General features: G+C 39.7%; 1 protein-coding gene and 1 long non-coding RNA gene across 2 annotated transcripts in view; one reads left to right on the top strand and one right to left on the bottom strand.

Moving 5' to 3' along the window:
• The window catches only part of cpeb4b (cytoplasmic polyadenylation element binding protein 4b), a 97,523-nt gene extending 71,555 nt beyond the window's left edge, over window positions 1-25,968 (top strand). The window contains exons 5-10 of the mRNA XM_028812687.2: window positions 2,747-2,917; window positions 3,616-3,705; window positions 3,853-3,971; window positions 13,043-13,157; window positions 14,548-14,729; window positions 22,111-25,968. Coding sequence (XP_028668520.1) covers window positions 2,747-2,917; window positions 3,616-3,705; window positions 3,853-3,971; window positions 13,043-13,157; window positions 14,548-14,729; window positions 22,111-22,338 — 905 coding nt within the window. The 3' untranslated portion in view covers window positions 22,339-25,968. The remainder of the gene's footprint in view (window positions 1-2,746; window positions 2,918-3,615; window positions 3,706-3,852; window positions 3,972-13,042; window positions 13,158-14,547; window positions 14,730-22,110) is intronic.
• On the bottom strand, window positions 1,920-2,324 carry LOC127529613 (uncharacterized). The gene is made up of 2 exons (XR_007936238.1): window positions 2,097-2,324; window positions 1,920-2,045 (listed from the first exon to the last, which is right to left on the bottom strand). It is a non-coding gene; the product is annotated as an uncharacterized LOC127529613 (long non-coding RNA).
• Window positions 25,969-27,827: the final 1,859 nt, after the last annotated feature.

Here is a 27,827-nt window from a genome sequence, read left to right as displayed (position 1 = left end):
TATATAGTTGTCCCCTTTGCACAGATAGGATGAGTGATTTGCATAGAATAGCACATAGTGACTAGGTGGTGTGAATTGAGCCTACCAATTCTTGTTTCCTGTGCAGCCCTTTTAAGTGATGGGCCATTCTAATTTCACAAAAGTGAAGCAAGGACAGAGATCTGTTGACTCCTTTCTTTTGTTCTCTGGTTGAAAAATAAGGTCAGTACACGTTTAAATGTTTGTGCTTTAACTAAAATGTCTGGGCACTAAATTCCAGAGGTTATCATATCTCTAATTAAAGACATTCATTTCTCTGTCCTGAATCTGCCCTTCGTCTGCTTCTTCTTATCAGACTTTGTGTGGCTGGCAGTTTCCTGAAGGAAACACTTTGGACAGTTTATCATGTTTTTGCCTTTCAGGAATGTTCAGGCTCTCCATATTAATGAATTTGTAATTGTTGTGCCGTAGACTTTTAGAGTTAAGGCAGGACATTTGAGATTTATAGACTGAATTTTGGGTTTTCATTAGCTGTAAGCCATAATCGGCAAAATGAAAAGAAATAAACACTTGAAATATATCGCTCTGTATGTATAATATATGAGTTTCACTTTTTTAATTGAATTACTGATATAAATTAACTTTTTGATGATATTCTAATTTTTTGAGATGCACCTGTACATGTTTTCAAAGCAAGAAAGGTAAAAGAGTTTTGTCACGTTCTTTGGAATGTTGTTCATCATTTAATTAGCAAAGTGGGCTACTGGTGCACAGGGTCCAAACTGCAAATTACAAGGCTGCTGGATCAGGCTCTAACACTAAAATCACTGTGCAATTTTGAATAAATCACTTTTTTGCCATTGCTACAGTCATTGAAAGTTGAGGAACCAGTGTACTGTACATTTTGTAATTTGTAAAAAATTGGGTTATATTAAAGAACTGGCTAAATGCGAATGCATTATTATTATTATTTTCTCTCCAGCCGTCTGGAATCTTTTTTGTTTTTTCTGTCCCCCCTGGCCATCGGACCTTATTCTTACTCTATGTTAATTAGTGTTGTCTTATTTTAATTCTTACTTTGTCTTTTATTTTTCTTCATCATGTAAAGCACTTTGAGCTACATTATTTGAATGAAAATGTGCTATATAAATAAATGTTGTTGTTAAAGAAATTATGACTGAACCTAAATTCACCATTTAGAAAAGTTCCATGTATAGTAGAATAGGGCCAGCTTATAATGGAATAGATGGAACAACCATGTAAATGAGCTTCCACTTCCTGATAGTCTTTCTATCAGTAGTACATCCTGTACACGTTACTAGGAATGATATAAACTCAGTTGGCTATAACACCCGAGGTAGAAATGTTGTTTGCTATAGCAACTTCAGCTAATTGTGTCATCCAGTCAAACCGGAATAGCAGCACTTCTGCCACAGTAGTGTTCATATCAAATGACAGGGAATACCTCAGCAGTAGATAACTGCTTATAACATCTGGGATTGTGGTTGTAGCTCTTTCCAATTCTGGAAGTTTTTCTCTGCATAATGGGTTAGATTCTGAAACTTTCCTACTGCTGGTTTTGTTTAAACCTCCCCCGACCCCCAAACAAACCCCAGCCCCGTGTCATCTAATTGCTTTACTTTTCCCATGTGTCTCCCTCTCATCACTAAAAAAAATGTTCCCCTTCTCTCCCCTTCTATACCATCCTGTTTTATTTGCCTTTTCTTAAATAGCCTTACACAATAGCCAGCCATCATGAAGGTACTGATTTTGAATACAGTTTTAAGACTTTCTGATTTGAATTGGTTTCAGTAATTCTTTGGTATACCCTACCAAGTTCTGTAAAGTTATGCCAAGAATGGTACCTTTTTAGTTTGAAATGCTGTTTCTGCCATGGAAAAATGCAGACCTAGTGCTTGGTTAAATACTGGATGATTATCGCATTCACCATCCACATGCCTAGGTGCATAGGACTGTCTGTTTGCTATATTCACACTGCCAGGTATTAGCATTGACTTCATGCATGTAGTGCCATACCTTTGTGATACTGTATTATAAAGGAGATACTCTTTTAGCTTGTAAAACAAGAAAAGTGAAGTATTTTCTTCAAGATTCACTTGTAGTTAAATTGTCTGGCGTTATGGTTAAAAGTTTTGACTAATAAGCATAGGATTTCTGCTTCAGGTTACCATGTGTTGACATAATGCAAGATCCTAAATAAATCACTTAATCTGTCTGTGCTCTAATTGTAAAAAACATACCCTGTATATAAATAATTGGACTAAACCTATATAACAAAAGTAAAGCACACTGAGGTAGTGTTAACTGTTGTAAAGCACTGTATTAGAAAGAGTTTTGTTGCTTTTTAGTTGGTCCTAGTTCACTTCACATTTGCGTCATGCTGGACACTTGGTAGCTCAGTTCTCTAGATCACTTGCTTGAACTGTCGAGGCTGTTGAGTGAGGTTATGCTTTTTTGGCAGGCTGCGGGTGCCAAAACTTCTTTTCAGAGTAAGAGTAGTTATTGGATCAAGCTTTCCTTTTTTAGCGTGGCCCATAACAGCTATGTGATCCTTTGGCAATTTAAAGCAACTGTTTTGTAACAGGTGGAGATTAACTGTGGTGGTTTTCACTCATTTGTGTCCTTGTTAGAAGTGGCTAAATTTGTTATTTCTGTGAATAAAAAATATCTTGAAAATGTATTTTAGTAGTATCTTGAAAATGTCAGTGACAACCCTGAATACACATTGCTTTTTATTTTGTATAAGGTCATTCCTCCTTGTTTCCCATGGAAGATGGCTTTCCAGATGATGACCGAGCAGAACAGGGTCTTGCCAGCTTGGGTTCTCCCCACTGCTTCCCCCATCAGAATGGAGAGCGAGTGGAACGTTATTCCCGCAAAGTCTTTGTGGGAGGCCTGCCTCCAGATATCGATGAAGGTATTCCAGTTAAGCACATGTTTATATGTGACTTTGATGAATGATGGAGTTTGCACACAACTCTATAAACAGGTGAAAGGGATAATTTCACTTGAAATGGGTTAAAAGGACCATTCATAGGGTTGAAATTTGTGGGGAAGTCATGAAATGCTGAGTTATTGAACTTTTGTTATCCATCCATCCATCCATTTTCCAACCCGCTGAATCCGAACACAGGGTCACGGGGGTCTGCTGGAGCCAATGCCAGCCAACACAGGGCACAAGGCAGGAACCAATCCTGGGCAGGGTGCCAACCCATCGCAGGACACACACAAACACACCCACACACCAAGCACACACTAGGGCCAATTTAGAATCGCCAATCCACCTAACCTGCATGTCTTCGGACTGTGGGAGGAAACCAGAGCGCCCGGAGGAAACCCACGCAGACACGGGGAGAACATGCAAACTCCACGCAGGGTGGACCCGGGAAGCGAACTTGGGTCTCCTAACTGCGAGGCAGCAGCGCTACCACTGCGCCACCGTGCCGCCCCAACTTTTGTTATTATGATCCATTTATTTATTGCTTGTAGAACTTTAATTATAGAGACTAGTATGCTGTGGTGTTAAACCACAAGTCAAAGATTATAAAACAGATGTTCCCTTCCACCGTTACATTTTTAGCTTAACCAATGTGTTCTCTTTCCCTCTGCTTTCAGATGAGATCACAGCAAGTTTTCGACGATTTGGTCACCTGTTTGTGGACTGGCCTCATAAGGCAGAAAGCAAGTCATATTTTCCACCAAAAGGTGAGGTCCAAATAAAAAAATGTTTGATTGTATCCATAGCATTAAATAGATGTGTCCAGGGGCAGCTGAAATGCATGTTGCTATTTGAATGAACTTCAACAGTTGTGGAACAAGTACATTTGTTAACTGAGATTGCCTGTGTTGCAGGGTATGCATTTCTCCTTTTCCAAGATGAGAGCTCAGTACAGGCGCTCATTGATGCTTGTATAGAGGAAGATGGCAAGCTCTATTTGTGCGTGTCTAGTCCTACTATTAAAGATAAACCAGTAAGTACACACGTATCAATATGTAAATGTATTCATTTTTACTTTTCGTTCATCTCATGGTGGTCCTTTTCAGTTCCTATAGGTGTCTGTGCCCCTTCTCTAACAAATGTTGGTGGTAATGATTGACACTCTGTTAGATATGAAATCTGTGCCACAACAGTACACTTCACATAGGATGAACCTGATGGCATTCACAGTAAATGCCCAAATCACATGATCTGGGTTCTCCCCAGTATGAAGCATAAGCAATTCTCCATTGTGACCTTTCTGGATTGTTAAATTCAATACTTTGATTTCAGGTTAGCTAGAAAGCAGGCTAATGTCAGTGGCGTGTTCTACAAAAGCATTTCATACAATCACTACACGAGCAGCTTGACCTTGACAGTGTCTATGAACATAGGATTGAGTGTTAAATCAGGAGCGTTGTTTGTGCAATTGGGCCTTTCCAATTGTGTAAGTGAAACTAATTTTGGCATAGTACATTTGTCCAACTCAGGCAGAATTAACCTAACTGAAAGAATGCACAACCTTGAGTGTGACATTTGCAATTCATAATCAATGGCTATCACAGAAATCCAATGACGATGCATTATTTGAATTCATATCAGACATGCCACTCCTCCTGGAGAGAGTACCCCCATTAGGAAATAATGCTACCTACTAATAAAAAAGAATTTCCAGGACAAGCACTGAATTAATATTTCTGTTTGATCGTTTTATCAGTTTTGATGAAAGTTGAAACAAAGGAATTCACTGCCACATGTTGCTTTCATAGTACTCATTCTTTAGATCTCTGGACTAAAATAAAATACAAATAGAAATCTTTTTTAGTCTAATATTAGCTGAAATACCCAGCGTTTTTTTTTTAATTGTTTGAGAAAAATGTAATTAAAATAAAAATAAAGTAACAAACAATGAAGATTCACTATTGTGTTTGTCTTACGGTCTTGTATGTATATTATCATCCAGTTGACGCTTGGAATTGGCCAACTCTATTTAATTTCAAAAGCAATAGGGGCGCGGTGGTGCTCAAACATAAAGAATGCTGGCACCTCCAGTTCGCCCTCTGGTGTTCGTTCCGAGTGTCAACTGGATGATAACATGCATACAAGATTGCAAGATCACCCCCCACCCTACCCAGAAGGGAGTGGGTTAGGGTTGATTTCACTGTACAGTATTTTTAGTCAACCAAAGAGAAACGTGTACCAAGTTTCATGAAAATCGCTCTGGCCATTCGTAAGTGATGCTGGAACATACATTCCTACACACATACACACATTGACTTTTATATACAGTGCATCCGGAAAGTATTCACAGCGCATCACTTTTTCCACATTTTGTTATGTTACAGCCTTATTCCAAAATGGATTACATTAATTTTTTTTCCTCAGAATTCTACACATAACACCCCATAATGACAACGTGAAAAAAGTTTACCTGAGATTTTTGCAAATTTATTGAAAATAAAAAAATTGAGAAAGCACATGTACATAAGTATTCACAGCCTTTGCCATGAAGCTCAAAACTGAGCCCAGGTGCATCCTGTTTCCCCTGATCATCCTTGAGATGTTTCTGCAGCTTAATTGGAGTCCACCTGTGGTAAATTCAGTTGATTGGACATGATTTGGAAAGGCACACACCTGTCTATATAAGGTCCCACACTTGACAGTTCATGTCAGAGCACAAACCAAGCATGAAGTCAAAGGAATTGTCTGTAGACCTCCGAGACAGGATTGTCTCGAGGCACAAATCTGGGGAAGGTTACAGAAAAATTTCTGCTGCTTTGAAGATCCCAATGAGCACAGTGGCCTCCATCATCCGTAAGTGGAAGAAGTTCGAAACCACCAGGACTCTTCCTAGAGCTGGCCGGCCATCTAAACTGAGTGATCAGGGGAGAAGGGCCTTAGTCAGGGAGGTGACCAAGAACCCGATGGTCACTCTGTCAGAGCTCCAGAGGTCCTCTGTGGAGAAAGGAGAACCTTCCAGAAGGACAACCATCTCTGCAGCAATCCACCAATCAGGCCTGTATGGTAGAGTGGCTAGACGGAAGCCACTCCTTAGTAAAAGGCACATGGCAGCCCGCCTGGAGTTTGCCAAAAGACACATGAAGGACTCTCAGACCATGAGAAAGAAAATTCTCTGGTCTGATGAGACAAAGATTGAACTCTTTGGTGTGAATGCCAGGCGTCACGTTTGGAGGAAACCAGGCACCGCTCATCACCAGGCCAATACCATCCCTACAGTGAAGCATGGTGGTGGCAGCATCATGCTGTGGGGATGTTTTTCAGCAGCAGGAACTGGGAGACTAGTCAGGATAAAGGGAAAGATGACTGCAGCAATGTACAGAGACATCCTGGATGATAACCTGCTCTAGAGCGCTCTTGACCTCAGACTGGGGCAACGGTTCATCTTTCAGCAGGACAACAACCCTAAGCACACAGGCAAGATATCAAAGGAGTGGCTTCAGGACAACTCTGTAAATGTCTTTGAGTGGCCCAGCCAGATTCCAGACTTGAATCCGATTGAACATCTCTGGAGAGGTTCTGCAAAGAGGAATGGGTGAAACTGGCCAAGGATAGGTGTGCCAAGCTTGTGGCATCATATAAAAAAGACTTGAGGCTGTAATTGCTGCCAAAGGTGCATCGACAAAGTATTGCGCAAAGGCTGTGAATATTTATGTATATGTGATTTCTCAGTTTTTTTATTTTTGATAAATTTGCAAAAACCTCAAGTAAACTTTTTCACGTTGTCATTATGGGGTGTTGTGTGTAGAATTCTGAGGAAAAAAATGAATTTAATCCATTTTGGAATAAGGTTGTAACATAACAAAATGTGGAAAAAGTGATGCGCTGTGGATACTTTCCGGATGCACTGTATATACTAGACATTAAGCCCGTTACAATAACGGGCGCTAGAACAGTAGTGCATAAACATTAGTAGGAACAGTCTATATTAAATGGCAAAGGACTGTCTATTTTCTGTTACAGTAATACTGGCTTGTATGTGGCTGTAATATGCGTTACTGTATTGTGTGCCTTTAATTTTCTTTCACAGTAATACGTCTCTACAGCAAGCATTTTAATCTGTGCTGGCGTGCAGCTGATTATTGTATGTATGGCGTCTCCCCAGCAACAGATTTTATGTGCGCGAAAATAAATCTACTTTTAAAAGTCATCCTATTGTAATATCATGAAAATTCATATATTTAGGAAAACACTTTACCGGGCCAAGTTTGTTAATCGCTAATCTGACATCCTCAGAGTGAACAACAAACACTAATCCCACCTCTTTGGGGAAGCTAGTCTCCACGTCTCAGTACCCGATTTGATTTTTCGTGCGTTATGTTTTAGGTCTTGCCTCATTTACCGAAATCCGATTGGATCGGCCGCGCAATATTTTATAGGTCCCGCCCTCTCTGTCTTGTGTGACGCGTCAGGCGGCCTTTGAAGCATCACACCGTACCCCGCGCATGCGCACTTCACCAGAAGACACACACACACGGACACATGGACGCACACAGGGATTTTATTAAAGAGGATATATAGATATATATATATAGATGCATATTGTAACTGGGGGACCCAGACAAAACGTATACGGACAGTGGGAGAGCATGCAAGCTCCATAGCAAGAGTGACTGGGCCTGGAGCTGTGAGATATCAATGTTAACATCACTGCAGCTCAGAGGAGTACATTAGAATAATCTGGACAAGAACAGGCCATTCAACCCAATAAAGCTCTCTATCCCTATCCACTTAATTCTTCTAAAAAAATCATGCTGTCCAAGTCCACCTGTAATGATTTAATGGATTCTAAATTATCTGCCAAGTCACCTATCTTGGTTTCTTCTGCAAACTCAACCAGCTTGTTACTTATATTCCTATCTAAATCATTAATTAAAAATACCACCGGGCCCTGAGGAACACCACTCTTAACATCAGCCAATTCTGATAAGGTTCCTCGCATCATCACATCACCGTCTGCTTCCTATTTCTGAGTCAATTCTGCACCCATCTACAAATATCACGCTGGACTCCCATTTCTTTTAGTTTGATACCCAACTTCTCATGTGGCACATTATCAAATGCTTTCTGAAAGTCAAGATAAATAATATCATATGCTCCACTTTGGTCATATCCTTTTGTTGCTTCCTCATAGAATTCTAGCATGTTAGTAAAAAATGACCTCCCTCTTCTGAACTCATCCTGAGTCTTCAGAAAAACTCCAGTACTTGCTCATTGTTATCCTTAATAATTCCTTCCATTAATTTTCCTGAGATGCATGCTAAGCTTACTGGCCTATAGTTGCTTAGATCTGCCCGGTCACCCTTTTTGTATAACAAGATATTTGCCATTATCCAGTCCTTTGGAATCCCCCCAGTGTGTAGTGGCTTCTTAAAAATGTGTGTCAAGGGTTTATATATGTACTCGCTAGCCTCCTTAAGAACTCGAGGGTAAATATTATCTGCTCCTGGTGATTTGTTTGATTTCAGCCTATTTAATCTGAGCAGTACTTCTTTCCCCCCTACAATTTCCACGTCCTTCAGTGTCTCCTTAGTAATCCCATTTACTGATGGGAGGTTATCTACTTCCTTACTTGTGAAGACCTCAGAAAAATGCAAGTTTAGAGTGTCCACTACTATTCCTGATGCACTTGACTTCGTTCTTGACTGTTCTTTTACTACTAAAATACTGAAAGAATTTCTTTGGCTCATCTTTCTCCTTATCTGCTATATTCTTCTCCAACTGTTTTTTAGCCTCCCTAATATTCTTCTTAATGGTTGCCGTCCTGCTCTCATACACTTCACTTTGGAGTTATTAGTCTTATACGCTTTATGCAGCTGTTTTTTCCTTTGCAGTTTCTTTTTTTAACTCTTTATTAACCCACTGTGGAGAAGTTGGTTTTTTAAAATTTCCTATTAATTCTAAATTTAGGTATGTACCTTTCCTGCATTACACGTGCAACATTTTTAAACCTGCTCCACTGTTCCTCGACTGTCTCCACACTCTTAGACTTGCTTCAATTGCTCAAAATTTGCCCTACCAAAATTTAAACTTAACAAGTTTAGTCATTGCATTATATTATGGTGACTTGACCCTAGTGGTTCAATCACCCCTACACCCTCAATTCTATCCTGATTATTACAAAATACTAAATCCAGACAAGCTCTGATTACAGTAATCCCTCCTCCATCGCAGGGGTTGCGTTCCAGAGCCACCCGCGAAATAAGAAAATCCGCGAAGTAGAAACCATATGTTTATATGGTTATTTTTATATTGTCATTCTTGAGTCACAGATTTGCGCAGAAACACAGGAGGTTGTAGAGAGACAGGAACGTTATTCAAACACTGCAAACAAACATTTGTCTCTTTTTCAAAAGTTTAAACTGTGCTCCATGACAAGACAGAGATGACAGTTCTGCCTCACAATTAAAAGAATGCAAACATATCTTCCTCTACAAAGGAGTGCATGTCAGGAGAACAGAATGTCACATAGATAGAGAAAACAATCTCTAGCAAACAAATCAATAGGGCTGTTTGGCTTTTAAGTATGCGAAGCACCGCGGCACAAAGCTGTTGAAGGCGGCAGCTCACACCCCCTTCGTCAGGAGCAGAGAGAGAGAGAGACAGAGTTTGTTTTTCAGTCAAAAATCAATATGTGCCCTTCGAGCTTTTAAGTATGCGAAGCACTGTGCAGCATGTCATTTCAGGAAGCAGCTGCACAAAAGATAGCAACGTGAAGATAATCTTTCAGCATTTTTAGACTAGTGTCCGTATCGTCTAGGTTTGCGAACAGCCCCCCTGCTCAATCCCCATACGTCAGGATCAGAGAAAGTCAGCGCAAGAGAGAGAGAAGAGTAAGCAATCTAGCTTCTCAGCCATCTGCCAATAGCGTCCCTTGTATGAAATCAACTGGGCAAACCAACTGAGGAAGCATGTACCAGAAATTAAAAGACCCATTGTCCTCAGAAATCCGCGAACCAGCAAAAAATCCGCGATATATATTTAAATATGCTTACATATAAAATCCACAATGGAGTGAAGCCGCGAAAGGCGAAGCGCGATATAGCGAGGGATTACTGTACTTCTAAAAACTCCTGCTCTTGTGCTCTGCCATTTTTGCAAGGTTATCACAGTTAATATTTGGATAATTAAAGCCCCACATGACTATAATATCCTCTTGTAAACTTGCCTTTTTTAATATTACTTAAAAGATGATTGTTAAAATTACTCTCTGCATTGGGTTGTCTATAACACGCTCCTAAAAAAAAAAAAGGGCGCTTTCCAGGTGAGGCCACATGTCCTCACTAAGATGGGGCTCATCACCCAACTGCAGTGGACTTGCGTTTAAATTCTGTTTGACATAAACAGCAACCCCACCTCCTTTTCTGTTCTGTCTATCCGTTCTAAAAAAATGTGTTTTCCCTCTAGGTTATACTCATCCCCATCTTTGTTATTTAGCCAGGTTTCTGTTATTGCAAGCTATTTTTAATGTCTTATTCCATCCATCCATCCATTTTCCAACCCGCTGAATCCGAACACAGGGTCACGGGGGTCTGCTGGAGCCAATCCCAGCCAACACAGGGCACAAGGCAGGAAACAATCCTGGGCAGGGTGCCAACCCACCGCAGGACACACACAAACACACCCACACACCAAGCACACACTAGGGCCAATTTAGAATCGCCAATCCACCTAACCTGCATGTCTTTGGACTGTGGGAGGAAACCGGAGTGCCCGGAGGAAACCCACGCAGACACGGGGAGAACATGCAAACTCCACGCAGGGAGGACCCGGGAATCGAACCCAGGTCCCCAGATCTCCCAACTGCGAGGCAGCAGCGCTACCCACTGTGCCATGTCTTATTCCTTCTACATTTAAATGTTGGGTTAGAATTTACATTACTACACATTTTTATTTCTACACTATTTGTTCCTCCGTGTATAGTTCTAAATCTAGCCTGTCCCAAACTCCCTGCCTCCCATTCCCTAGTTTACACAATAATCGAGTAACATACTCATACGCCTTCACAATACATTGGTGCCTCCCCAGTTCAGATGTAACTCATCACGACAGAACAGGTCCCGTCTGTTCCAAGGAGTCCTAATGCCCCATAAACCTATACAAACCTGAAACCTGGTTTCAGGTTATTCTTTCGGATATAGCAATGCATTATAAAGAAGGTGTATCCTTCTACCCTGCACTAAGATTTAAGCCACGCGTTAAGCCTTCTAATCTCTACAGTCTTACCTGGACTGGTGCATGGCACCAGCAGAACTTCAGAGAAAGACTACCTTATCAGTTCTGCTCCTCAGCTTGGCACCTAACTCTTTGAATTTGGATCGCAGAACTGACAGACTATCCTTATATACACTGATCCCTCGCTATATCACGCTTCGACTTTCACGGCTTCACTCTGTCGCGATTTTTTCTCATACACGCTTACGTCACTACGCATGCACTTTCTGAGAACTTTTATCTAAGCCCCACGAAGGCTCCTAAATGTGCTGCTTTTTCTAAGCCTTCTGACAATGAAACTAAGCGCCGGAGGAAGATGCTTACCATCCAGGAGAAGGTGAAACTCTTGGATATGATCAAAGATGGCAATACCCGACAAAAGCCTCCTCACACATATGAAAAGACAGCGCCAGCAACTGCCTATCAAGATGTTCTTCAGCCGCGCACCCAGACACCCACTGCCTACTCCTAGTACTCCTTCAGCGGAAGAAGACAACGACGCACCTGCTGAAGATACTGCACCACCTTGTCACGCTTGGGTCACAGATTTGCACAGAGACACAGGAGGTTGTAGAAAAAAAAGAACTTTATTCAAAGCACTGCAAACAAACATTTGTCTCTTCAAAAGTTTAAATGTGCTCCATGACAAGTCAGAGATGACAGTTCCACCAGGAGCAGAGAATGTCTGAGAGAGAGAGAGAGAAACAAAACAACCAATTCCAAAGCTGAGAGGCGCTGCACAATACTTTTAAGTAAGCAGAGTACCTCACGCGTTATAGCGCAAGTAAGAAGGGTAAGGAGCAATGTGAAGGTAGACTGTCAGCTGTTTCAGGGGTTTTCCCAGGGGCGTCTGTGTCCTCTAAGCTTACAACCAGAAGACTCTCCTACTGAGCTCGTGCCTTCATAGATTAGTGGTTGTGTGTAAGAACTGTGTATGTGTGTGTAATTAAATGTACACTACAATAATAATATATTTGTAATGTCTAATATGTCTTATTTTCTCTTATTTTGTCTAATTTATTGGGTAATACAAGTGTAATGGTGACTAAAAGGTGTAATTTTATGTCTAGAGGGCTCTAATAATGTTAAAAAAACGTATTTAGAAGGTCGTAAACAGGTTTTCTATACTCTAACTGCGAACATATTTGATTTATAAATAAAGAATCCTACTTCGCGAAAATTCATTTATCGCGGTAGAGTCTGGAATGGATTAACCGTGATAAACGAGGGTTCACTGTATGTCATTTGTTCCAACGTGGACAATGACAACTGGATCCACCCCCGCTCTGGCTAAGAGCCTATCCACCCTTCCAGGGAGGTCTAAAACTTGTACTGTAATTGCTGATGTCTTATTTTTAATTTTAACCTTCCACCATTATACACTAAAATTAACGACATTCTAGCTGGCAGGAATGTATGCAGGCATTGGCAGGGATTATAGGAGCCTAGATTTACACACTAATAGCACAAAGGAATATGTTACTAACATTCTAAGTTATATATTGACTTGTACCGAGATGCTAAAATTGTATGACTTTTTATTTATGGCTTTTAATATTTTGGCTGTTATGGAAAATTACTTGGGCATTTTTTTCCTGATGTATTGTTGCTTCCACTTCCCTGGTAGATATATAGGGTGTTTTTGGACAGAAAGAGTTGTGCATCTAGGAGGTCAACTGTAGTTGTTTACCACAAAAAGTAGCTTAATATTCACTGCCGGAGGTTGCTGTCAGAGTGAAGACTCATTTTATACTGCATCGTTGGCTATTGTGAAGGGCTAAATGATAATTTGCAGACTTTAACGGGACACCTGTATTTTCCGTTTCCCTTCAGGTTCAGATCCGCCCATGGAATCTAAATGATAGTGATTTTGTGATGGATGGCTCACAGCCTCTGGATCCAAGAAAGACCATTTTCGTTGGTGGTGTTCCACGTCCGCTACGTGCTGGTAATTTGTGATTACAGTTTTTGTTCTGCTGAATACAAGAGGGCTGCCCATTAAAATGTTGCATATTAAAAGCAAAACAGTCAACATTGTACTAGAAACTTTTTTTCCAGAAGTGGGAGCATAATAATAAACAATTCTACTGAATTTTAATATTAAAGGTGAAGCATCTCTCACTTAAAAAGAAATTATTCTGTTTTTATTTGAATATTTGTTTGTTTTTACTGTAAATATACATAATTGTTTAAATAGTTTACATTTAAAAGGACTAAAATAAACCATTGTTTATATTTAAATGTTTGCTAATGTGTATAATGTAAGAGAATTCTTTGTATGGTTGATTACTTGTCTGTTACTCTTATTTTTGTAATTATGAGCATACATGTAGCGAAATGCACTATAACTCATTTGAATTGTATGTCTTTTATGTTGACCTTTGAAATGCCCCTCACGGTTGCTTGTGTAGCAGCTTGTTTGAGCCTTTGATTGGTTGTGTTAGTTTGTGGAGAGAGGCCCATTTCCTGTTTAGCGGATGGATGCCTCTTCTACAGCCCAAACACACATTTGACAGGGGGGGATCTGTGTACTGTACTCAAGGCAAAGCCTTGTTTGTGCTGTAGTTTATTAATACTACGAATTTGTCTTTTCTGAAGCTGAATACTTTGATTATCTACAGTAAATAAGAGATGGATGTTGATGTTAAAAGAGGGAAGTGATTTAACTCAGTGTGTCAGCTTTGGAAAGTTAATAATAATAATTCTTTGCATTTATATAGCGCTTTTCTCACTACTCAAAGCGCTCAGCAATTGCAGGTTAAGGACCTTGCTGAAGGGCCCAACAGAGCAGAGTCCCTATTGGCATTGACGGGATTCGAACCGGCAACCTTCCGATTGCCAGTGCAGATCCCTAGCCTCAGAGCCACCACTCCACCTCCAAGTTACTAATATTTGACTTTCTGTCATGAATGAGCAATGCAGCCGTCCACTGTGTAGGGTTATAGTAGTACTGTGTGACCAGGTTTAGAAACTGGAAGGGCTTCACTCAAGTTTTCAAATTACAGGTTAGATTCATGGCTTCTTTCATATCTTGCTACTGTCAATAACTGTTTAGTGGGACAGCATATGTGCTGTTGTGGTGTATTTTTGAACATGCATCAGTCTAAGGTGTCTTTGTGTGTGTGGATGAGTAGGTCAGTGATGTTTGTGGGTACAGCAAGCAAATCATATAGTGTGTAGCATAAGTTGTGCACACCATGTCTGAATGGTAAATATATGAGTTTAGGAACCTGTGTTCTTTACATTTTGTTATGTCTCATGTACATACAGTATATGTATATGCTGATAGATTTGGCTTGAGCACTGTACTTCATTCCCTATTTTGTGTCCCATCACAGTGGAGCTGGCCATGATAATGGACAGGCTGTATGGAGGAGTGTGCTATGCAGGAATTGACACAGACCCAGAGCTCAAGTACCCCAAAGGAGCCGGGCGTGTTGCCTTTTCTAATCAACAGAGCTACATTGCTGCTATCAGTGCCCGCTTTGTGCAGCTGCAGCACGGAGAAATCGATAAACGGGTAAGTGAGATGGGTGCTTCCGTGGAAAGTTGAGTCATAATTTTTCTTTTCTGTTTTTCCTGATGAATTGCTTACAAGATATTTTGACATTGCTGTGCTTGAGTTGTGCTGCCCTGAAATTCACAAAAATGCAGGTTACCACCTACAGAGAGCCCCATGTTTTATGCTGTTGTCACCTTAGAAACTCTGGTCAAGACAAGAAAATATACACTTAATACTCGATGTCAACCCCAGTTCTTATTTAAATAGCTGTCAGATGTAAATCATGCTGGAACATTTGTCTATATAGCACCGCTGATTTAACTTTCCAGTTTTTGTATGGTTGCTTCATTGTGTTTGTTACCATAGTTGTGATTGCTAGATTGTTCTTTGCCTGGCAGGGTTTTCAGCTTTTTCGTCTTTCCAGTACAATGTTTTTCTATGCAGCTTGTGACAATGCCTCTATCTGGAATGTGTTATTCTGGCTCAAAGTAATTAATTAGCACAGAAAGGAGTTTACTATCAGCTGTGTTGATAGGTAGCTTGTATTCTGTCACTGTAGATACCCTTTGTGTTATTTCCATTGTCTACCACTCATCATAGTTTATTCTTGCTTATGCTGCCAGTATGGATGGTTGCCGCATTCTGGTTTCAGGTTATTCTTTTGGATATAGCAATGCATTATAAAGCTGTGCTGCTTTTATTTATTTCATCACATAAAATTTCCCATTGGGATTAATAAAGTATCTATCTATCTATCTATCTATCTATCTATCTATCTATCTATCTATCTATCTATCTATCTATCTATCTATCTACATTAATGTACAGTGTCCAGTGGACTGGGTCACTTTTATTTGCTTGAAATCCTCCCAAAGTGAGCTACCTTTACTAATCTTCCTTTTTGCTGACGTCAGTATCTAGTCTTGTTCTGGATGTATGATAAAGTGATATATAGTTTAAATACTGATCTTATCTATCTTTGTAAATTAAAAAGATTTAATTAATTGTAAATTTGAAAGATTTAATCAGGCCTAGCAACCTAGCAAGGCAATTACATTTAAAAGTACAAATAAGAAGTAATTGAATAATTGCTAATAATTATTTGATTTAAATGGTTAATGTGTTATTCAAACAACATTAAATTGTTAACATTCATAGTGCCTTGTAGATCACCCTCTCATTCCTGCTACTTAATAGTTACACAAATGTCTTGAATGCTTCAGTGCAATAAAGGCTGTACTCCATGCTGCAAGCAGTTCATGATCAAATGTTTGTGATTGGAGGCCTGCAAAGACGCTGCTGTTTTACTTCTCTGGTGTCTGTAGTAAGGCAAAGTGGTTTATCTGACTGCAGGTCTCCACAGTGTGCTTACTCCTTTATCATACAGTTACAGCGTGCAAACTTAGTCGCTATGCTTTGTGTAGCATGTCTGAACGCAGTTTCTGCTGACCTGTTAATGGACTGAGTTTTGTGGTTTCTGTTTTGCAGTTTCAGGTCTTGTAGACTTCCATTAAACTGGATTAACTCTGCCTAAGTGACAAGAACACACTGTACAGGCTTAGCAAACTGAAACTTCAATAGCTCACCGAAAACAATTGAGTGGACTTCCTCCTAATGTCTGATGTAGGGAGACAGAGCAGTGCTTTATTGAGTCATAATTTTTGACTGTTAAAATTCTTTTAACACACAAACTGCATGTGTAATTTATCATTACATAGTCAGTAGCTCATGTACACAATACCAAAGATAAATATTGATGCTGATAATCTGGATGAAGTGGGGCATACTTTGTAAAATACAATTACTATGAAATACATTTGTGACTCCTTAGTACTTAATATGTTACAACTTCCAGTGTTGTGAGTGATACAGTGACTAACATTGCTGTCTGTCAGATAAAACAGCCTGCTTTTGAACCTCACACATAGTTGACGTCATTGTAGAGTCTGCACGTTTTCTCGTTGCCTGTATTAATTTTTCCTTATTTATTCCTCTCATGTATCAAAGATATGTGCCTCGTGTGAATGTAGGAGTATTTGTGAATGGGTCTCACAATGAACCGACATCCTGTACAGGGATGGTTATTACCTTAAAATAGGGATAAATATACAGTACAATGGGTTAGATGCCATTTCTTGAACCTAACTGAGATTGGTTCGAGAATACTGACATTCAATATTGTATCTAAAATCATTATAAAGTAAAGTTGCATCTAAAGATGTATTCAAATTGATGCTGCCAGCAAAAAAATCATTAAGTATTCTAGCAATCATTAAGTATTTCATGGAAAAAAATCGTGAATAGTATGCATGTTAATTATATACATGTCTTGCAAAATCTAAACTGGGAGCATTGGAAATTTGCTTTATTTTTGGTAGTGCTTTAATATATTTTTAATATTCCATACAAAAATGTTTCCTGTAATTTAGTGTTTGAGTTATTGACTTTAAACACACAAATCAGCCACAAAATTAAAACCACCTGTCTAATATTGTGTAGGTCCCACTCTTGCTGCCAAAACAGCTCTGACCTGTCAAGGCATTGACTCCACAAGACCTTCTGAAAGTGTCCTGTGGTCCTCTGGCACCAAGCAGCAGATCCTTTAAGTCATGTAAGTTGCAAGGTTGAGTCTCCATGGATTGCACTTGTTTTTCCATCATATCCCACAGATGCTTGATTGGATTGAGATCTGGGGTATTTGGAGGCCAAGTCAACTTCTTGAACTCTTTCATGTACCTCAAAACGTTCTTGTATAATTTTTGCAGTGTTGTAGGTCGCATTGTCCTGCTGAAATGGTATTCCCCATCAAGGAATAACATTGCCATAAAAGGGTGTATGTGGTCTTGAACAATCTTTATGTAGGCGATGTGTGTCAAAGTAACATCCATATGAATGCTGGGACCCAAGCTTTCCCAGCAGAGCATTGCCCCAGAGCATCGCACTGCCTACACTGGCAATGTGCATTCTGTAGCCATCTCTCTCCCAGGTAAACAATGCTCACACACAATCTAAAAGAAGATGTGATTCATCAAATTGGGCCACTTTGTCCATTGCTCCAAGGTCCAGTTCTGATGCCCACATGCCTATTTTAGGTGCTTTCGGCAGTAGGACAGGTGTTCACATGGGGACTGACTGGTTTGTGGCTACACAGCCCTATATGCAGCAACGTGCGATGCAGTACGTGTTCTGACGCCTTTCTCTTATGACCAGTATTGAGTTTTTCAGCAATTTGTGCTACAGCAGATCTTCTGTGGGATTGGACCAGATGGGCTGGCCTTCATTCCATATTCATATCAGTAAGCCTTGGTCACTGATGACCTCATCACCAGTTCAACTGGTTGTCCTTACTTGGACTTCTTTTGGTAGGTACTCGCCACTGCATACCTGCCGTTTTGTTGGAGAAACTCTTTCCCAGTCATTTAGCCATCACAATTTGGTTTTTGTCGCAGTTGCTTGGATTTTTCCTGCTGAAGAACTGACTGTTCACTTGCTACCCAATATATCCTACCCCTTGATAGGTGTCATTGAAATTAGATAATTAATGGTATTCACTTGACCTGTCAGTTGTTTTAATGTTGTAGCTGATCGGTGTATATTATTAATATCGGTTAATCTTCATTTTGTACAATGCACTTCGTAAAGCATACTTTCAAAAGGTAGTTTTCAAATAACAGTTTAAATATTGGTTTCATTTGCCTCACAGATTCAGTCCTGGATTTAAATTTCACACCTGGTTGTTGTCCATATTTTGTGTTTCAGGTATTTTGGTTTTCATAAGTTCATAGAGTGAATTTTGGTCACATTTGCCTCACAAACTCAACGACATAATGGTAAAGTTAATTAGCAATTTCAAATTGGCTCCTATTTGAGTGTGGTCCGTGCAATAAGCTGGCACTCTGTGCAGGGTTGTTTTCTGCCTTTCAAACAGTGCTGTCTGACTATACCCTTTTGCTACCCTAAACTTGGTTAAGCAGGTTTGAGAATGTTTTGTAGTTTCATGGTTTGTGTTATATGTGTATATATATTCATTCATCCATCCATCCATGAGTTTTCTGCCACTTATCTGGGTCCGGGTCATGGGGGAAACAGTCTAAGCAAAGAAGTCCAGATTTCCCTTATCCCCACCATCTTTTCCCATTTTCTTCGGGGGCATTCCCAGGCCAGCCAAGAGGTATAATCTCTCCTACAGTTCCTGGGTCTCCTTCCAACTGGACATGCCTGAAACGCCTCCCCAGGAAGGTGTCCAGGAGCTTTCACAGCTAAATGCTCGAACCACGTAAACTGGCTCCTTTAAATGCGGTGGTGCAGTAGCTCTACTTTCAGCTCCTCCCTGATGTCTACACTCCTCACCCTATCTCTAAGGCTGAGCACAGAAACCTTTTGAAGGAAGCTCATTTCACCCACTTGTATCCATAGCTCAAGATCATACATCAACCAGTAAATCTAGAGCTTTGCATTTCGACTCAGCTCTTTCTTCACCTTGACTGACCGGTACAACTCCAATCCGCCTGTCGATCTCATGCTCCTACTTTCCTTCCCTCTTGAACAAGACCCCAATATACTTAAACTCATCTGCTTTATATGGCACCTTCTTTCCAACTCAGAGAAGACTCTCCACCCTATTTCAGCTGAAAACCATAATCTCAGACTTCATCCCAGCCACTTCACGCGTGGCTGCAAACCATCCCAGTGCATATCTAAGTCACAGTTCCACGAAGCCATCAGGGCCACATCATCTGCAAAAAGAACTGGACACTCTCCACCTCTTGCCAGCATCTAGAAATTCTATCCATATAAATTACGAACAGAATCAGTGACAAAGAGCAGCCCTGGTGGAGTCCCACAACTACTGGGTGTCTGACTTATTGTTGGCAATGCAAACCAAGCTTTCTCTCCATTTGTACAGGGATCAAATGGCCTGAAACAACAGGCCCTGTACCCCATAAACAGGACACCATGTGGGACGCAGTCATATGCCCTTTCCAACTCCACAAAACACTTGTAGACTTGTTGGGCCTACATCTCATGAACCCTCCAATTAAAAAGCTGGTCTAGTTTTCTACGACCAGGACAAAATACACATTAATCCACCTGAATTTAGGCTTGACCAACAGGCAGATCCTATAATAATAATTCTTTATTACTTTCCCAAACCCTGGCATAGGCCTTTCCAGGGAGGCTGAGTAGTGTGATCTCCCTGAAGTTGGAACACACCTTCCATGTTCTTTCTTAAAGATGGGGCCAACCACACCAGTTTGCCAATCCAGAGGCAGCATCCTTGACCTCCACACAATGTTGAAGAGAGATGTCAGCCAACATCCAGAAAACTTTAAGAACTCAGAGTAAATATCATCCATGACAGTTTTTTTTTTTAGCTACGTCAAGAGACTACAGTTCTAGTGATTGATGAGATCTCCTCCAAGTCCTCTGGAACAGCTTACTCAAAGAAAGGCATATGGCTGGGATTTAGGAGGTGATTATTGTGCCTTTTCCACCTCCCAACTACAGTATATCCCCGGATGAGGTCAGCAGTGCTATATCCCTGCTATAACCCTCATGAGTGAAGCACTGCCTCTCCCTCCTGACAGTTTAAGCAGAATCACTTTGAGGCTGACTGAAAGTCATTTTCCTTGGAATCTCCAAACTCCTCTCCACACCCAAGTGTTTGCTTCCACAACTGCCATCACTGCATTCCACTTAGCCTATAAGTAGCTGTCAACTGCCTCTGGAATCCCAAAAGCTTGCCAAGCTCTTCAGTCTAACAGCTCCCTTTACTGCTAGCATCTACCAATGATCTACCAATGATTTCAGGGTTTACTGCAGCAACAGGCACCAATGATCTTACGGCCGCTGCTCTGTGCAGCCATCTCAGCAGTAGAGATACAGAACATGGCCCATTGCAAGTTGATGCAAGTTGAAGATCTCCTGGATGAGGGTGTCGGCCAAATGTTACAAGCACACCCTCACAATATGTTTGAGTCTGTCTGTCCTCTCCTCCACCATTTGATTGAACTCACAACCAGGTAGAGCTCAGCAGAGTGTCCAAAACATGCAGTCATAGATCTGATGACACAACTATGAAATTGATCATCGGCATAGGAGGCTTATGAATTCTCTTTTGCTCAAATATGATGTTCCTTATGGACAAACTATGACTAGCACAGAGGTCCAATAACCAAGCACTGCTTGGGGTCAGATTGGACAGTCTGTTCCTCCTAGTCACAACTCTTCCAATTTTCACCGTCGCTGACCACATGAGTAAGTCCCCAGTGGAAGTACCTTCTAGCATTTACCCCCAAGTTCTCCAAAAAAGCCAAATACTGTGACCCAAATATTGGTGCATAAGCACAGACTAGAGTCAGAACCATGTGGCTTAAGCAGCAGTCAACCAAAACTGACTCTATGAACATGGAATGCATATATATGTGTATGTTTATGAATGTGTGTGTGAAAAAAATATATATATATTATGTGTATGTATGTATGTGTGTGTGTATTATGACGCATTAGTCATTGTCTTGTATCCAAAAAATGAGGCTGAATCCACAGGTTTCAGGAAAACCAGCTTTATTCAGTTCAAACCAGGAACAGCAGGGGTATTTACGGGAGCTACAACTTCAGTACACACCAACACAGCAAACAAGCAGTTACATTATCAGTCGTCCTGGCTTGACACCCTCCTTCAGTTCAGGAATAGATGGTCATCTTCGTCAGGTCAGTCCCCGCGGCTGCAGATCATCGACTGGGATCGGGTCATACTGGAGGCGGGGGGGACAGAAAAGAAAAAGTGGGCCAGGTCAGTGGCCGGATTACAGTACTCCTCCATGCATCAACCCTTGGCCGATGGACGTGTTGCACAGCGGGGCTGCAAACTCATAGTTGCCTCTGTAAAACAGTGAACCTGCCATTGCCTCGTGGCAGACAACACCCGCATTTCGGCACTGAGGGGTCTTAGTGGATGTCATAGTATACATATATGCACACATACGTACGTATACACGCACATACATACATACATACGGTGTATACGTTCTGACAAATTACATGTGCAAAGAAAGAAAATGGACTCAGACTGCACTTTGTGTACAGTGGATAACAATTGTACTGTCCAACCCCTGTGTTAGTCAACTGTTATACTTTTGCCACTTGTGTGTTTGCTCCCAAGCTATATGGAGTAACAATTCAGGTTGACCTGAAGTGTATTAAAACTGTAAAACACTGTTGCCAAGTTGGTTTTAATGGTGTGACTGCCTTCAAACTTCTGCCATCATTACAAATTCAATTGAAAAACAGTCACCCTTTTAAGAGCAGGCTAAATTTCTGGCACATTCTAATTCACATGGTTTTAGTCTCTCTGTCTGATGAGCCATAACCTAATGTGTTTTCTTTCTTTGTGTAGGTGGAAGTCAAGCCATATGTCCTTGATGATCAGCTGTGTGATGAATGTCAGGGGACCCGCTGTGGTGGGAAGTTCGCCCCATTCTTCTGTGCCAATGTTACCTGTCTCCAATATTACTGTGAATATTGCTGGGCTGCTATTCACTCGCGTGCTGGCAGGGAGTTCCATAAGCCGCTGGTAAAGGAGGGGGGTGACCGCCCACGGCACATCTCATTCCGCTGGAACTGAAAGAACACTGTGTCGTCTTGAGCTGCAAATGTCATACAGATAAATGCACTTTTCTGTTGCTATTTACTTTTTGATTTTTCTATTTTCTTTAAAGAGATATTTGAAAAGTTTATTGAAATGGGAAAAGAAACTAAGCAGTAATCCAGTTTACCTCTGTCTCCAGTTCAGATATTATAGAGAGTGCTTTTTGAAAGTTGCATTTCACTGACCCCCTCAGTTATGAATTTCACTTCGAGGAGATGGAAGAGTCCTAAATGTGATGAAAGCAGGCCTGGTGCACATCAGTCAGTTTGTGAGGGACGAGTATGCACACTGTTGTTTTGCCGGTGTTTTATCTGGCAGTGCAACATTATGCTGCTTTTACCAACTTCTGACACATAATGCCTTTATATAAGAGAAAATACATGGAAATCTTAGAGCTTTCTTTTGAGAAAAGGGTGCGCTTATTTTTGTATCAGAAAATTTTTAGTTTAGACGCCCCACTAGTTAACCAAAGCTAGAGCAGAATTGGCAAGCAAACGACTGCAGCCTGTGGTATTTCCTTTACCATCGCCATCTTCTCCTGACACGATGCTCACATTCAGCTTCCCAGATGGACTTCTTTTTTTTGTTTTCTTCAGCTGTTGGTTTTTCGTTCTCCATGTCAACACGCAAACCTAATACCTCAAGCTTTGCTGCTAAGTTTGTGAGTGTGGTGTACAGAGCTTGTCGTTTCCCCTTGTAAGTAAAACAAGAAACAGTCAAAGGGAAAGGCATCAGCACAAATTTGAACTTTATTCATGCATTTCCAATCGCTTTATTTGTATGGATTGAAACACTGGCGGGGTCAGAAATCAATGTTTATTTATTTTATTTAATGAACAAATTTACATATGGTAAAAAAAACAGCAAAATGAAGACATGCCAGACCTAGAGAAACAGAAAGAGATACCATAAAAGTGCGAGTGGGGCAGCCAAGGGTTTGTGTTGCACTCATCTGCTCCATTGTGGCAAATGGATAATGTGTGTAGGGCTGAGAATTTCAGGCCATTGCCTGTGCATGTTTTTCACCCCTGTCAGTACCTTTATTTATTTTTAATATATTTATTTAATGAAAGAAAACATACTGACAAAACATGGCAGAACACGATGTTACATGAAGAAAATAGATAAGTAAAACCCAAGCACTGTCACCTCTCCAGTGCCAGCTTAATGGCAGTTATGCATGCTGTCGTGTAGTTAATGTGTGGCATGTAATGCACAGTGCATGCTCTGCAGGTTGGCTTCAAGTATTTCTGTCCACTTGCCAGTTACTCAGTCCAGTTTGGGCTGCAATAAAAAGTGTGTGCCCTGCTGCCCAAGCAAGGCACCTCCAGCCAAAGATGGTTGTGCAGCAGTGAGGCAGGATGATATTTATTTTCCTTCTGGTGATGTTCTGAAGGACTCCAGCAAACCAAAGACTGGCCTCAAAAATGAAGAGCGCACTGGAACATTAGATTTTTAATTTGAGTGTTAAGAGATAAAAATGTATATATTTCAGGCAAGGGAGTGTCGACTGTAGTGACGCTAATATACAAGATGCAACACAGACATAAAACATGCGCAGGACTGGACTGTGCAGACATAGAGCTTGTCAGGGACCCGAGTACCCATAATACTTCTCAATTAAAAATGTGATCTGTATCCTTCTGATGGTGCTTTGCTACCATCTTCCCATGGCTTATGGTAGAAGGTGTGTTGGGTTAAAATTTTAGTAGTGTAACTTTTGTGAAGAATTTGCAGTTAATGACAAAAAATATTTTATACATGGCCTGCTGATTTTGGTACAGTGTTTTCTAGCTAAATTATTTTGTCATGCACATATATACATTTATTATGCACTACTTTTCTATATCTTTTTTTCCAACAGTCATTTTAGGCATATTTTTTTCACGAATGAAAAGACTCCTTTTTGCAATACCTCAATTTTTCACATTGTGAAGGGTAGCTTTTGTACTTTTGTTACTGAGAGATATCTACATATATGGTAAACTTCATTTTAAAAATGCAATGATTTTAATATATATTATTTTCACCTCCGCTTTTTATACATTTCAGTGCTGAGGGAACTTTTTAAATTAGCAAGCGTGCCACGTGTTGCAGTTTCACTCTGTAGAGGAGAGGAAGCATAACAATAATGCTGTAGAACATCCTTTATCTGTTAACAAAAGAAGACGCTGCATTAAACTAAGAGGAAGATTTTAAGCTATCAAATCTTTTAAAGCATGAAAATGATAAGCGGTTGTTAGAAGCGAATGTTTGCTATTTCCTAATGCATTCAGCACCTGACTCCATTCAAGTAACACGCTCTCGGCTCCCTCACCAATGGTAGCTGACACAGAAATGCAAAAACAACACAAGTGGTAAATGTTAGGCTGTATCTTGTATCACAAGAATGGATGTTAGGTGTTTTAAATACTTTAAATTTCAAATATATATTATTGAACTGCCAACTAGATTATTATATTGTAATCCTTAGCGTGCATGAAGAAAATACAGAAATAATTAGCTCTTCAGATGATTGTTGTGATCGTGATACAGACGTGTTTCTAAACTTTAATTTCTTAAAAACCCCCATGTGTTAATCTCTATGCCTTCTCCATACACAGACCTCTGCGGAATGCACAAATAAAACTCTAAAATTCTTTGCAGTGCAGGAGCTGAGCAATGTAAAGGACACTGTTGGAAAGACTTGATATTATACCCCCTTTGTATTGAAGAACTAGGTGTTTCATGAAAGGGGATTTAAGACTTGAATGTGGTATATGTTGCAAGTTAACTTCAAGTTGTTATGTGCAATACTTTTTTTTAAATTTTTTCAGAAAAGAATCTTTGCAATGTAATTCTTTAATGCCATTTTTAATTGCAGACATTTTAAGAAATGTTAATATGTTTTTCACAGTCATTTTCTACTGTTATTGTAATCCTTTTCATGCTGGTGTTTGTAAAAAAGAAAAAGGAAAAAAATCAAAATATTTGTACTAATATAAATAATTGAAGTTATTTTTAAAACATTAAAGGTTTTGTGCTCATTTGCTTATTTTGTTACTTTATTTCAAGCTACTGTGATTGATAGCATTGTAATTAGGTCAATAAAGTATTTAGCAGTTTTCTTGGTATATTTTTAATTGGAATGTATAATTCATTTTTATAATTTTGATCAGATTTTTGTTATATTTTTCAGGTGAAGCTTTTAAAATGTTAAAGTGTCTAGTTTTTACTAATTGCTATATTGTGCTCAACAATATATGGTTCACATTTTCAGAAGGAAAAGATATTTAAATATATGTCTGTTAATGATGTTACTTGATGGCAAAATTTCAAGTTTTTAACTGTGTATGGGAAGGTTGTTGTATTTATTAATAGCATTTTTTACTTAAGATATCACATTAATTTTTATTATGTCATTTCACATTTATAAGTTCCTATTTTTGTATTTTTCTTTCTAATTAAGTTATGTAATATAAATATCAATTTTTCTAGAGTTGGTCTGTAGAAGTGCTAGTGGAAAAAATATTTAATTGTTTGCAGCCAACTATTTATAACAGTATGCATAATTTTTAAATATTTGTAATGTGAAATGTTGAATGAATAAAACTTTTAACTGTGAAAGTAAGGGAAATGACTGTTTTAATTCTGGGGCATTCTGTCTGGTTTTTAAGCTAATGACACATTTATGAATGTGGCTTGCATAAAATTTAATGTTCATCCTTGTTTTGTAAAATTCTAGGGTTCCAGTCTGAGCTGGCTATTCTCAGGGGTGTCCTAAAAGAAAATTAGATGCTTAAGTGAACCCTGTGAACTTGTACCAATGGGAGGTGCACGTTTTTTGTCAATACCTTTTGTAGTGTTTTGTTTTTTAGCACTCCATTATAGTATTTTAGCATTTTAAACTTTTAAAGCATCTAGGTTAATTAGGTACATTTCAGCCAGTTTAAATTAAGTGCTTCACCCCAAATCTTGAAAGTTATGCAAAAATGATGATGATGATGTTTTGCGTTGCATGGGGAAAGAAAAGGGTCAAAGGTGAACAACAGGCTTATGTGAACCAGAGAGTCGTCATCTGCCATTGTGAGTATTCTGGGGTGAGTTGCAAAATCAGTAAATGAATGGTGAAACATTATATAGTATGTTTCATTGTGAACCTAAGTGTACTAAATAAAATGTAAATTACAACAGGAAGAAATACACTTAATGGGAAATACTAAAGAATATGGATTAGTTTAGAGTGAGTAATGTGAAAATAAACATGAGTTATCAGCTGCTGCACTATAGTTTGTTTGGTCATAATTTATACAAACTTAAAAGAGTGAAAAGAAATGGAGCTGGTTTACAGGTTTAGGTTCAGATAATAAGCAAAATAAAAAGTTTAGAAATTGTGTGTGAGAATTTATTAAGGCCATGTCAGTATTTGGTTAGGAGTGTTATATAAAAACACTAATCATTCAGATCTTTAAAAATGTCCAAGTAGTACTATCAACACATTATTGCAGCATAGCATAGCATTATTGCCCTACAGGAGTACATTTAGGTGTGCTCATGAATGGTCCCTGCCCTGCACTTGGTGCTGCCCGATGTGGAGGCCTTTAGGCTGCAGATACTTTTACTCCTGTACTAGATTGGGTGCGTTTGAAAATGTATGAAATGTATTTTATTATAGAAAAAAGCCATGAAAACACAGTCAAATGTTTCTAGTAGAAGGAATTAACAACAAAATTTTAGGCTCACATGAATAATAACTTTAGATAGAATTCAAGGTCAAAGAATAATGCTTGTTAAATTTTGGTGGATTATGCAAACGAGTGTTTGGAGGGGTAGTGGTGTCACAGGTGTTAAGTGGTATAAATCGGGTTTGTGTGCAGTATGCTTAAGATACCGCATTTAGTGAGTATTCACACTAAATGTATCTTTTGTTATTGTCATGAGCTACCAAATAAAAAAATGATTGAACGTGCATTGACTGAAGCAGAACACTTTAAATCCAGTTTGGTGTTTGCATGGGAAAATTTATTTGATTTCTGGCTTAAACTGCAACAGTTTCAGAATTTTGCTGAATTCTGGCTGCAATTTAAAACCTGCATTTACTGAAAAAATACTCGGGGTGAATCATAAGGCCTTTCATAATTCATCCAGCTCATGTTTGACTTTGTGTCAAACAAGTGGTTGCTCACAGAGTCCTGAATGAGGCACATTACCTGCATTGTGAGGGAGCATCAATTACAGCACTATGGCCATGGGTGCGATTCCCAGCGTGTGATCCAGTTCACAGAATCCTCATTGTTGACTGGACCAGGCCAAGAGGATGCCCACATAACACCTGGCTGTGGCAGATAGTTGGTCATTTCCTTTGGGGGACTGGTCCGCGTGTCTGCCTGAAGGGTTGCCATCCGGGACCTCGAGCTGTTTCATTGTGTTGAGTGTGGCAATGTGCTGTATCAGTGAATGCTCCCCAACTTGACCTGACATGAAAT

This window comes from Erpetoichthys calabaricus, chromosome 11 (assembly GCF_900747795.2).
Source record: "Erpetoichthys calabaricus chromosome 11, fErpCal1.3, whole genome shotgun sequence".
Lineage (NCBI taxonomy): Eukaryota > Metazoa > Chordata > Cladistia > Polypteriformes > Polypteridae > Erpetoichthys > Erpetoichthys calabaricus.
The sequence above is the reverse complement of the archived record's forward strand: the minus strand, read 5'-3'. Positions and strand labels throughout refer to the sequence as shown.